This window comes from Eupeodes corollae, chromosome 2 (genome assembly GCF_945859685.1).
Source record: "Eupeodes corollae chromosome 2, idEupCoro1.1, whole genome shotgun sequence".
Classification (NCBI taxonomy): Eukaryota; Metazoa; Arthropoda; class Insecta; order Diptera; family Syrphidae; genus Eupeodes; species Eupeodes corollae.
In genome coordinates, this window is record NC_079148.1 from 156,608,972 (window position 1) to 156,621,886 (window position 12,915).

General features: G+C 30.1%; 1 protein-coding gene across 1 annotated transcript in view; it reads left to right on the plus strand.

Annotated features, from left to right (window-relative positions):
- LOC129944667 (bestrophin homolog 15) overlaps nucleotides 1-12,915 on the plus strand; it is a 36,905-nt gene that overhangs the window by 7,230 nt on the left and 16,760 nt on the right. Inside the window, exon 2 of the mRNA XM_056054261.1 lies at nucleotides 6,997-7,550. Within this exon, the coding sequence (XP_055910236.1) occupies nucleotides 7,480-7,550 (71 nt within the window). The 5' untranslated portion in view covers nucleotides 6,997-7,479. The remainder of the gene's footprint in view (nucleotides 1-6,996; nucleotides 7,551-12,915) is intronic.

Consider the following 12,915-nt stretch of genomic DNA (forward strand, 5'->3'; position numbering starts at 1 on the left):
TAGAATTCTAAAAAACATTCTCCCTTATTTTGTAGCCAATTAAACACTTATAAAGTGTCATATACTATTAGTGACAATTAAAGTAGCACTATTTTGATGTATCATCATTCCAATACTTTTTATCATCATCGCCTAGCCCTTAAATTTCTAACAAATCACCAATGTTACTTTTTTTTAACACGACCAGTTTCTTCTAATAACCCACGATTTTCTTGTTTATTTTATTTTGTTTTTCTTATATTAAATTAAAAATGTCGTAGGATAAGAAATTCATCTTCGTTTTCTTATTTATTTATCTCTCTGGCAAAATTGTGAATTGACCGATCATTTTCTTCAAAAAAAAAAAAAACGATAGCATTCCGATCGATTACAAGTTCTACATCATGACTACATAGCTTTGTTAATAAATCACTAATCGTCCGTGTCGCGATTGCCGCGCGCCGTCCGTCCCGTTCGACCGTACCGGTGAGCTGTTGTCGTTGTTTGGAGCGTCGTAATTTTTGACGGATACAGTTGTTGTTTTCTTATATTTAATCGAATACCTATACGTTTATTTTGTGATTTTTATTCAATCAAATGGAAAGAAACAAGAATTAAAAACATGGCGCTTGATGATGCTCATCTCTGACTCTGAACCAAACTGTTATTTTATTTATTATATTTTGTTATTATTATAAATGAAAAATATACACAATCCCTTGGATTGAAAGATAAAATGCAAATGTCAGACTTTATTATAATCTTGAGTAAGATTTAAATAATTGAGATAACTGCGTCGTAATTTTGTTGTCTTTCAAAATTTTTTAAAAACTCAATTTATTTGAATTGTTTTTTTTTTTGTCATTTTTTAATTTATTTATTTACTTACGTTAACTATTTCGTGACATTGATATGATAAGAAATGTTTAATGTTTTCACTACTGTAAAATACATTTTTATAGTTATTGTTATTTTGGTTTTGTGTGCACAGTTGATCATGATCAAATATTTTACCATATTTTTTTTATACACATAACTATAAAACTGTAAAACACTAAAAATCTGATATTTTCAAAATGCTTGTACTTATCAAAATTTAAGCATTAACAATTTTGTACACCAAAGTTTATCTACTCTCTAGGGTGTTTAGTTACTTTACTTTATTTCGTCAATAATCTAAATTTTTTCCAACTGCACGGAATGGAAGAAGTAAGGGCTTTAAGGCATATTCAGTCGCTGATTCTCTCATTTTATTTTTTTTATTTGCAAGAGCTGCAATTTTAAACAATGACTGTTCGGCGCCTCAGGGTCAAAAGATCAATCATTTGGTTGGGCTTAAGACATAAAACATCATGCACTCATAACACAATTAAGTGAGCTAACATTTTGAAAGAAATTGGTTCGTTAGTTGAAAGTGGGTCAAAAGTCCACAATTTATTTCAATATTTAAAATTTTAAAAATACCAAATTGATTTTTCAAAACTTCATATTTTATTTTGGTTCATGTTTTTCATTTTGTAAGAATGAAAAGAAAGAAATGTATTCAAAGATTTATGGTCTTACTATGTGTGCAACAAATGATGATATATTTTTGGACACCCATTCTTCAAAATAGCGCACACACTTACATATGTCTATTTTCGTACATTTCAACATTTTAGTCGATTTAGCTTACTAAAAGAAACAATATTTTTATTTAATTTTACAACTAATTATAATTAAAAGATTCAAACAAGGCAACGCTCAGAGAATTTAAAGATCGAATTTATGCTAAGCAACGTTGAAAACCAAAATGAGAAATAAGATTTCAATTGTCTTGTTCTCGTCTTTTCTTGAAGCCTTGCTAAGATACTCTTTAGGTTTAATTCTGAAAGGTTGTCGTACTACAGTTGATTAGAAAGTCAATACACAATTATGTAGAGTTATTAAAAAATTGGAAACATGCATTTACAAAAGGAATTAAATAATAAATTAAACAAGTCAGTTCATTGGACAAACATCTACAATTAATTAAACTAGTAAACATTAGTTGAAAGAAAATTAAATAAAAATTCGGTCGAAATATATCAAACTAAGAAACGTCTAAAGATGTAAACTCTAAAATTGATTTTGATAATCGAATAAAAGTCAGAAACAAATATTTTATCAACGTTTGGCTCTATTGATAAACTTGCCCCAAACAATTTTTAAACAATTTTAAAAGGTATTTTCTGATAAGTTAGAGAAACTTTAAGATGAAGTAACTTTTGGTAGATAATAATGTTTTTAATACAAAGTAGAAGTATTATTTTTCCAAAATAAAAACATGTCGTAGCGATTGGTAAAAAATAATTCACAGGGAAATCGCTAAATTGGTCCCCCTAGAAATAAATAACCAAAGAGCAAATTAACTCAGCTTTCCCAAATCTATAAACAGTAATTATTTAAATAACCAATAAATTTCTCATATATTAAGTTTCCACATCTCTTGTTATTAAAACATTTTTGATTTTAACTTTTCAGGGTCAAAAATAGGGTATTTTTATTATCAATCTTACTAGTTCAAATTTAAATTTTGGATTCACCCTTTCAAGATAATTTTTATGTTAAAATTAGATAGTAAGTATTTTAAAATAGGTCAATGCTACTTTTAAAGTGATTCAGATTGCATAACATTAGTTTAAGTTGGTCCATTGTAATAACAGATTTAATTTGGTATAAAAACTAAACTTAAAAACAAAAGTCCTATAGGCAACAACAAAGATTTATATATTTCTTGTTTTAAGACTATTTTTATTGTTGTTAAAGCCTCAGAGATATTTACCACTGAATTCATTTAATGTTAAACAGAAAATTTAGCCAATTCAATGATGGTAATATTTTCCACAACAGTGCTTGAAAGTACTTGCAGTTGAACAAAAATCTGGGTTTAACCCAACTAAGTGGGGTTTTCAGTTCATCATAAAAGAAATTAAATAAAGATAAAAAATGGTACTCACCATGAATCATATTCACTGGAACTGAATTAAAATAAGCATCATAACGTACCTGAAACCATAAATGTTTACTGCCGTTAAATAAATGAAATCAGTTGAATTACATTTTTTTTTTAATTTGACAAAATAAATATTGTTTTGAATGATTCTCCGAAATTCTATAAAAATTTATATGTCCTACAAGTGCTCGTTAAGTAAACATTATAATAACAAGTAATAAGTCATTATTTTTGTATTATGCAAACAAAAATTGTGTGATCAATTTTAAAACACTTTTGCAGCCGTTTCACTTTCTGACAGAAATTAAAATTTACTGTGATTTGTCAACATGCAGCTCATATATCAATATTATACCATTTTAACCTGCTATCTGGAAATATTTCGTACAGTTTTCATTCAGATTAGCTAGTGTATAGATATAATTCCATAAATATGTAGATCAGAAATTAAAAAAAAAAAAAACAACATTTCAGACATGTATACGCCACCACCGGGCAGTGCCGTGACAATTCAATGAACAAACTATCAGCACGTACATTTTTATTGAAAATTATTAAAATTATTATTGTTGCAATTTTACTTATAATTTAAGTGCAAGCTCAGTAGAAATAGAATCTATTTTTCAAAATATCAGTTCACAATTTCGGTTACAAACGTCATTTAAACCCAATACAAAACAAACTTGCACCAAGAAATTCAAAGAATTGCAACAACAACAACAAAAATAAAGAAAATTATAATACTCTACTTAAGTTACACAAAAGCCATTGAAGCATAGTGCCAGTTCATATATTTTTTACAGCTTGCGTAATTAATTGTATATTTCAGTGTCCATATAGCCTCATGCAGTTAGCCTCTTAACTATGGTGTATCTTGATTATTGTTTTTTGTGTAATACAAATTATTAGTGTTGGGTTCAAATCGATGTAATTCGCTGCATTTGATTTGTTAATCGAATTTTGAATAGATTAAAGTCTGTCTTCATTACTGAAAGGTTATAATATCGAAGAATAAAACACTTTGCATCTGTTGATGCTTTGACTAATTGACAGCCACAAGTAATATAAGTGATGAAGAACAATGAGCTATGAAGTCGTAATTAGCCAACGACGCACGACGACAACGACGAAGTTGCCATCGACATTAAGTCAAGTCGAAAATGTTTTGATAAAGACATTTTTAATGAAGTGTTTAAAAATTTGTGCTGCATTTGCAGAGGTGTGGTGTTGGGAAAATTAAATAAGGCTGGTTGTTGATCAATGACTAATGACGGTATAAACTCGTCGTAGACGGCAACGTGAAATGTCAAATTTAATTCGCACTTAAAGAGAAACGTTTAAGTAATTAATTAGTTTGACCATCAAATATCCATTAAATTTATATTTAAGCTAAAAAAAACGTGTTTTTAAGGCATTAATGGACTTCAATTAGTGTGGCTATGGAGAAATTGTGATAAATAGCCTTTGGTGTCATTTCAGAGTTTTTTTTTTCAAAAGATCTGTAGGTACCTCTGATAGGTTTTTAGGAGTTGTTAGAAAATGAAGTGAATTTTGATTATTGAATAACAGTTTTAAAGTGAAAAAGAACATCTTGGTTGAGTTTTTAAAAATTGTAAACTTGGAAAAATAACTTAAAGTGATAATAATAAGTGAAACTTATAACGAGTGTGATTTTAGAGGCAAAGAACTTATATAAGTTGGCAACACTATTTTAATTGGTGTTTTTTAGTTGGATTGTAATTTAAGACAAGAGATTACATAATAAGACGTAGAATTACACTTGGTTAAACGAATACGTCAAAAAACAAAATGGCTGTATTTGGATTGATAATGAGCCTCAAGTTTCCACAATCTACAAAAACTGATTGTTAGGTGTACTTGATAGGTTGGTGGAATACGTGGTTCCTGCTTCTTTAAAAACGATGCTAGCCAGAACGTCACAGTCAATTATGACCTCTAGATTACACTACATACAAGACAGCCATGGCAGTCAAAGGTAATGCCAAAAGATTTATTTTCGACCAGAGAAAATTTCATGTCAATTTAAAAAAAATATCTTTGATTTATTCCATTTTAAAGTTCTATAACAGCTGTTCAAAAAAATAGGTGTGCTAAAATTTTTGATATTCACTGTTGACTTGTTGCTGATTAGCGGTTCTTTGAAAGCAAGCAACTTTTTTTAAGAAAGAACGGTTATTCTCTCTATGAGGATGTCAAACCCTTTGGATTTGAGTAATTTAATGTTAAGCAGCTAAATTATTTGTGTTGCAATATGATTTGTTTGTTCTAAGAGTTGGCCATAAAAATAGGTGTGTTCCGAATAAAATCCAATTTTCCTTATTTTCTGGTATAAACTCTTGAGGTGGTTTGTTTATAATCATTTTATTACCTTCAAACAATATTTTTGTATTCATTAGTGTTTGAGTATCGTGAAGCTAGAAGAAAGAAAATTAGTTCGTCGACATAGAGATGAGGCAAGACCTGCAAATTTATTGCGAAGGGCCTAGGCATATCTCAACATTAAATAACTAGTGCTCCTAAGCCCAGTAGTAGTTCGCAAAAATAGAGGCCGCCCGAAAAAAACATCAGCTACCAGTGACCGCCGCATACTATTTCTAGCTACATCTAATCATTTTATTTCGTCAAGGACTATAGGGGCTCAAGTCAATAATGCGGTCAGTGCACGTTCGATCGGAAGCATGCTTCAGAACTCTGATCTCACAGGAAGAATCATGGGGAAAGTTCCATTTCCTTAGGGCTTCCAATATACGGTCCAGAAAAGGATTTTCCTTGAACCTTGCTTATTAAAAGCGGACCAGAGGGCTTACAAAAATGTCGGAATATTCTGTGAAGTGATGAAAGAAATGTACATTTGTTTTCATCGGATTCCGGGATCAATTTAAGGCGATTACCACCCCTGCTATACACAGAACACTATTAAACACACGTGTGAATAATATCTTAACACCGCACAGATTATAGAGATATTTTGGAAGATATCGTATTGTCACCGTTTTCTGAGGAAAACATGCCCCTGCTCTGGAACTTTCAGCAAGTCAACGATCCTAAACTTAATACCGCAGGTCTTGTGATAGATTGGTTTCGAGAGAACCTAGTATCCTTTGTCCCTTGGCCAAGTCGATCCCCAGACCTCAATCCTGTTGAGAACTTGTAGAATGAGCTTAAGCTGAAGTAAGGGGGTCAATATTTCACTAATGGAAACGAATTGTAAGAATGGTATTCCATAACCCAGCAAACATGCAAAAGTTAATAGAGTTAATGCCGCGAGGACTCCAACAAATTTTGGATAATAATGAAGGATAATCAGGTTATAGAGAAAGCAAAACAAAAATTATTATAAAAACAATAATATAAATATTTTAGAAAGACACACCTATTTTTTTCTCCAAGCGAAAAAACCTGCATCTGCAGTTTTGGGGTTAAATTATTTATAATTGTTAGGTATTTGAAAGCCTTTAAGTGTTTTTTATTTAATAAATATAAGACCTTCAAAAATATGTTCTTAAAGTGATTATCATAGAAACAGTAATAAAAATTAATTATCACCCCCATTTTGGTGGCCTAGATCGAAGAAAATTTATATTTTTCCAATGGACGCATTTCGTAAATTAATTAATTGTCAATATCGCACTGGAAGTATATGGTCATTAATTGCATGACTTAGTTGGTAACACTGTAATGTGACACCTGTCAAACTCAGCTGTTATTTAAGGTGTCATATTATAAGTTAGATATCTGTGAATCGCTTAGGAATAAAACAATACGTTAAAATAGCCAAAACTTACTACAAAAGTGTTGATTTGAACTTACGAGTAGCTGTTATAATCGAATAAGGAATCTTCCCGAAGCAACCGTTCAAATGGTTGGAAATTCTCGAATACTAATTTTGGAGAAAATTATACAAAATATAACTTTTGTATTTTTCTCTCATATTTTCTGTGAAATTTTTAATAAATTTAACTACTATTTAAATGAAATCAAACACTTCTTTAATGACACTATTTATTTTTGTTTACTTTCAGATTAATTCAGGATTCAACCTTCATTTACTGACCTCCATTCGAAAAAAAAAATAAAAAAAAAATAAACCTCTAAAAGAAAATGTCTGCCAATTTAAAAAGAAAAAGCAAGAAGTGAAGTGTTTATTTATGCTAATAAAAATCTTTGTATTTATTATTCGGCCTTTAAAAAGTTAACAGAAAGTTAAGACATACAAAAAAAATAATATCATACTGTGCGTATACCAAACATGATATAAATAATGTCCACCATGCTGGCGGACTATAGTGTGTAAAAACCGTGTCTAGATTTTCAAATTATTGCAAAACAGTTGACAGTGTTGCCAATCAGAAAAGAAAAAAAATATCAAAGGAAATTAACCCCATAGAAGTTTATTTATGATCAAAATTGAGAGGTTTTAAATAATTTATTATGATTTGTGCAATAAATTTACTCGTTTGAGTTCTGTAACATTTTGAACAGAGCCAATCAAACGAGCACACACTATGACAGTATCCTATTCAGGTGAAGTTCCAAATGGAAGCAGCTTTGGATGTTTTTGGAAGATTTTGTGGAAGTAAGTTGAAATTTTATTTCTATTATAAAAATAAGTGCATACATTCATTTTCAAGTTCTTACATTTAAAAAATGTTGATTTAATATTTTGTTGTTCATTTTTGTATAATTTTAGAAAGAAAATTTTATATTTTAATAGTCAGAAAAGAAAATATATGATATAAACATGACGGATTTCAGTATTTTTCAAATATCAATTGATAATTGACACACACAGGGCAACATTAAAGTCCGTTACAAAATTCAAACTAGTTAAAGAGCCTTTCTTTTGTTCCAAAAAGTTACCTACAGATGTGGTTATAAAAGTAGAACAACAATTTTACGTGACAAAGTTAATTGTGTAAGACCCAAACAGTATTTTTAGTTACCTTTTAAATTTTGTTTTTCATATATTTTATGAAATCGAATAAAAAATGTTAAAAGTTTAGCTTGTCTTTAATTTGGATAACAGGTCAAAAATATATCACAATGACCTTGGTGTTTCTCTTTTATATGTTTACCATCCAAACAAGTTGTGTCCACTCATCTGACCCAAAAACAAACCAATATAATTATGTCACCTTGTGGTATAGGTACCTAAGTAAGAAAATATAGTCTGAGTTTCATTCACAAAGTTCGAAAAAATTCAAAAGAAAAAAGAAACTACCCTTTCGAGAAGTCTTCATAAGCAGAAACAATAAAGTCTGGAGAAAAGACAAAAAGAACGACAGCACAAAGGCTGCAAATTCATAAAAAAGTATGTCCCATTAAAAATTTGTCAGTAAACAAATAAACAAATAAATTACACAGTTTTTAAGGAGCTCCCTCTTTTTTCAAATTTCAATCGAAAACCAGGCTATCTCCATAAAAAGTGACACAACATACTTTATGTCAGAAAATGGCATTGCTATTTTGGCGTGTGCCGAATGATTAATCTCCTTTGGCAGCCTTAGAGTTGTTTTTGTTTTCCAGAATGGTAAGCTGACGTTTGAAGTTCTCGCATATGCTCGGTCTTTGGAGTGACCATCTGTTCTGATAAAGAGTTTGGAAACTTGTTTTGAATTTTATACATTTAACTACTAAGGTAAAATAAAGCCCCAAATTATGACACATACAACTTCGTGTTTAAATGGTTTTAAAAGCTGACATATTTAGTTGTTTTGAAACTTATTAGTGTGGCATATATGACTTTCTGGCTTTTTTTTAACTCGGGTTTAACAAATCTGAGCTTTAAAAACTAGTTTTTTTAGGAAAATATGGTCACCCTATAAAAATGTAAAAAGTGTGTGAGAAAGATGAAATTTAATATACTCTACGTGACGTTACCAAGCAGGTTCGTCTACCTTAAATAGCAAGTACCCTGATTCACCTGCCTCTTTCTCTACCTAAGTTTTAAGAGGTATACCGATGCAGAGGTAAAGGGGTTAGATTATTAGTCGCATATTTGAGCGTAAATTCTTCGAAATATTTACTTTCATTCTTATCATGTAAATATAAGCAATAATAATTGATGCTATCTAATAGGTAGACAGTAACGCCACATTTGTATGCAAAGGCATGCGCCAACGCTCCGCCGTTCACTTTATTTCCCGTTCCTTCATATTTGAACAATGTTCCTGAATATTCATGTGTTGTATTTCGAACGTATAATTTTATTAAAATATTCTCATCGTAAGAGATTTTTAAAAGATTCAGTTTTTGTCACTGACGTAAACTCCTCTCAATGCAGTTTAAGCTCGAAAATTCTACTTTTTTGTGGAATCTTCTGACTCAAAGTTGAATCTGAATGAACCTGAAAAATGTATATAGAAGTAAAGGATTTCGTAAAATCTGACTGAAGACAACAGATTTTCCATTTGAACGGAATCAAAACTGCCAAATTCATTCTTGTTTCAATGTACTCAAAGCTCTTTGAATTAGGTTTTTGTTCAGAGGGCGGATTCTGAATGCTCAGAGCGAAATCAACAAGTTTGTCATTCTCAAGATAAAAGTTAATGACGTAAATTTGAACTCAATTAAATGAAGCTTGTGGAAAACTTTACCTCAGAGGTTTACTTCGACAAATCATTAAAATTGTTCTTAAGAAACTTAGGGTTTTCTTTCATAACTTCATTTCTTAGGTTACCTTCAAATAGTAAGTTTATTCATTACTGTACGACCTTTAAATCTCTTTTAGCCCAAAACAATACAAAACGAACTATTTTCTAGACAATACTTAATTAACAATTTCTATAAACTTTTCCTTCATCAATATTCAACAAATTCAATTGTTTGCTATCCCAACCTTCACCTAGAAACACAGCTTCACCAGCCCCTTTAATAATATCAAATTATAATTATCCTCTCTGACTGGGAAAAAAGGCAGGCTGGTAAATTGAAAAATGTATGTAACTATAAATACTTTTGTAAAGAGTGATGAGTTGAGTATGATGACTGTGATGAGTTTCCCTTTAAATACACCCTTGTTTAACATCGAACAAGTTGTGTTTTAAATTGAATCATCAAAAAGCAAAAAAAAAAGAAAAAGAAAACACAATTTTTTCCCGCACTAAAACTTATTGAAAAAAATCGACATGAGAAAATCTCAAATCTTCATTAACTAAGAATACAAAAAAAAATTATATTATGCATAAAAACTCGTATACATTTTTATTTTTTCATTTGTTTATAAACAAATATGGCAGACATGAACGCATTCGTATCACATTGAAGAAAATATAATGATTCTAGGTTAACCAGTGTGTGGCACATCGACGACGAACGACATCAATGTTGACAACTCAAAAACTATACTAGTTTTTAAGTATTCTGAACATGACGGTGTTAAAAGTGAAAATCTAACCAAGTTATTCATTCACTTAAATTAACGAACTCATTTATTGTAAAAACAAATAAAAAGAGAAATAATTGTTATAATAAAACTACACCACAGACTAAATCTATATCATTAATCTTAATCATCTTCCAACTTGAGTCGCATTCTAATAAGCTTCAAATTGAACCGTCCTCCTCTCAATATGGATAAAAAAAAACGGTTCACGCCACTTCACCTGTGTGTAGCAAAGTTTGAGGTATTTTTCAAACAAAAAATTAATGAATTGAAATTGAAAATTAGCTATTTTTTTTAAATTGTAATATTTAAAGGTACGTTTGAGTGTTCAAAAAAGAAAATGCAATCACTGTAATCGATAAAAATAACAGGAGTGTTTTTTTAAGGATGATGTGTGTGTGAATGTGTTCGTAGAGTAGTGTCTTACATGCATCTGTGTTTCCAATGAGCTGGCGAATGAACTTTTATAAATCATCTTTTTTGTAAACACATGTTTTCAATTTTTTTTGTCGGCTACATTTCAACTGAAGTACGACTACTTTTCAAAATCAAACTTAAAAAGTAAGGTTTTAAAAAAAGATGAAAACAAGAACATTGGAAGCATACTTCCATTCTGGTTTTATAAATTGCTCAGCATTTAAACAATCTTTGAATACTCTGCAAGTGTCGTTTTTATCTTTTGTTGAATTAAGTGTAAAACTAAACAAAAATACAGATGGAGTGATGTTCTGTAATCAACAAACGAACGAACGTTTTCGCTCTTATCATAATCCGCACAAGGAATTTTTTAAACTAGGTTTGGTTTTTATTTAAAAATGTTTTCTTAGATTTACTTCTCAATGGAAACACGTCAATTTTAAGAGATTTTGTTTTATCAACTTAACAAACCTTGACGTCATTTGATAGAAAAATCATTTAAGAACACAGCTGTTCTAATACACAAACAAAAAATAAAATGTTTACTTTATGAGCTACATATGTTAAGAAAAGAGTAAAATTATAAACAATATCTTATAATTTAGAATTCCATGACCCCATCAAAAAGTAAGCAAAATGTTTAAGCCTAAAGATCGAGTATTCTAGTCATCTCTTTAAATAAAGTTAAAGTTAAAATTATAAGACTTCATTCAATGTCAGTAATTCTGAGATTCTGACATTTAAAATATTAGAGTCATTAAACAAACTTAGTGGGTCAGTTAAAGCTATCATTGGGCAGGTTTAGACAGCAAAAGGGACTTGATTTGCAGTCACAGAAACGTACATTTTGACAAAAAACAACTAGTTAGTTTTTCAAGTGTCATACGGTTCAAACTTTGGACTTTTCGTCATAAGAACCTTCAGTATGTAGTGCCAAAAATCATTGTTGTCTACAGTAGCAAGCTACTAGTTCATCACGACTTGTATTTTATATTGTTAATAAATATTACTTTTTCCTTTTACAATTTGACAAGGAACCCTTTTACGCAAAACATTAAATGTACAGAGTAATAAAGTTCAGCTTTCGGTTGAATGAAAAAAACTTAATTAGCTGTCATTTTAACATTAGTTGCATTGGCTTAAAAATAAAGTATAAATTTCAAAAATAACAACGTTAACTCAACGAAACAAAATGTTTAATTATGGAAACCAATGATAGCTATAAGAGGCACATCAGGTTTGTTTGTCAGCTTTGTTGTTTGTCACAAACTGACATTTATTAGATATGTTCAAATACGGTGTTTTTAATAAAAGAAAGATACAAATTTGAACAGTTAACAAAGGATTAACATTTTAGAATTCCTAAATGTTTAAAAAGATTTCTCGCTATTATTTCGACACTTTGTTGCTTTTAAAATAAAAGTAATATATTCAGGTATTTTATTTAAACATTAAAATTTATTTTAAACAGTCCAACATCAAATTTCGAATAATTAAATCTCATTTCTGTTTATAATATCTATTGATTTACTTTCTTAAAATAAAAAAAACATGGCTTAGTTAAGTTATTTTCTTAAATTGGGAGTAAACCATAATAACGCTACACTTGCACTGTCCCAAGCACGTATTAGTAAGCAATTACTTTCGACTGAGTCGTACATTTTATTGAAAGTGAATTAAAAGTTTTATTGCGTGATAATACTCTGTGGCGCAGATCCGTTTGGGATCGCATCAGAAAAATTTCCGGGGTTTCTGTCGTGTCAGAACAACCTTATACCAGACCATTGAACCGTAGCATGGCTTGGCTTGGCTGTAGCTAAACGTACTCAACTGGAACTGTGATGCCATGGTGGTGTTATTTGATGTACCATGTACCGCCGGCCGCTGCTGCTGCCACTAGTAACTTTTGCTATTGTATACGAGTATTTAAAATTACTAGGCTGTGAAGCCTGAATGTTTGTTTTGTCTATGAAAATATTTAAATTCGCAACAAGATAACAAACGATAAAGACGATATGATGTTGGAGTCATGGTCTTTCAATATAATGTAAAAAAAACACCCACGTTTCTTATTATCTGTAAAATGCATGCCATTGCCATTTATAGGCTTTGTTTAACTATGAGGGATTAACTTTTGAAA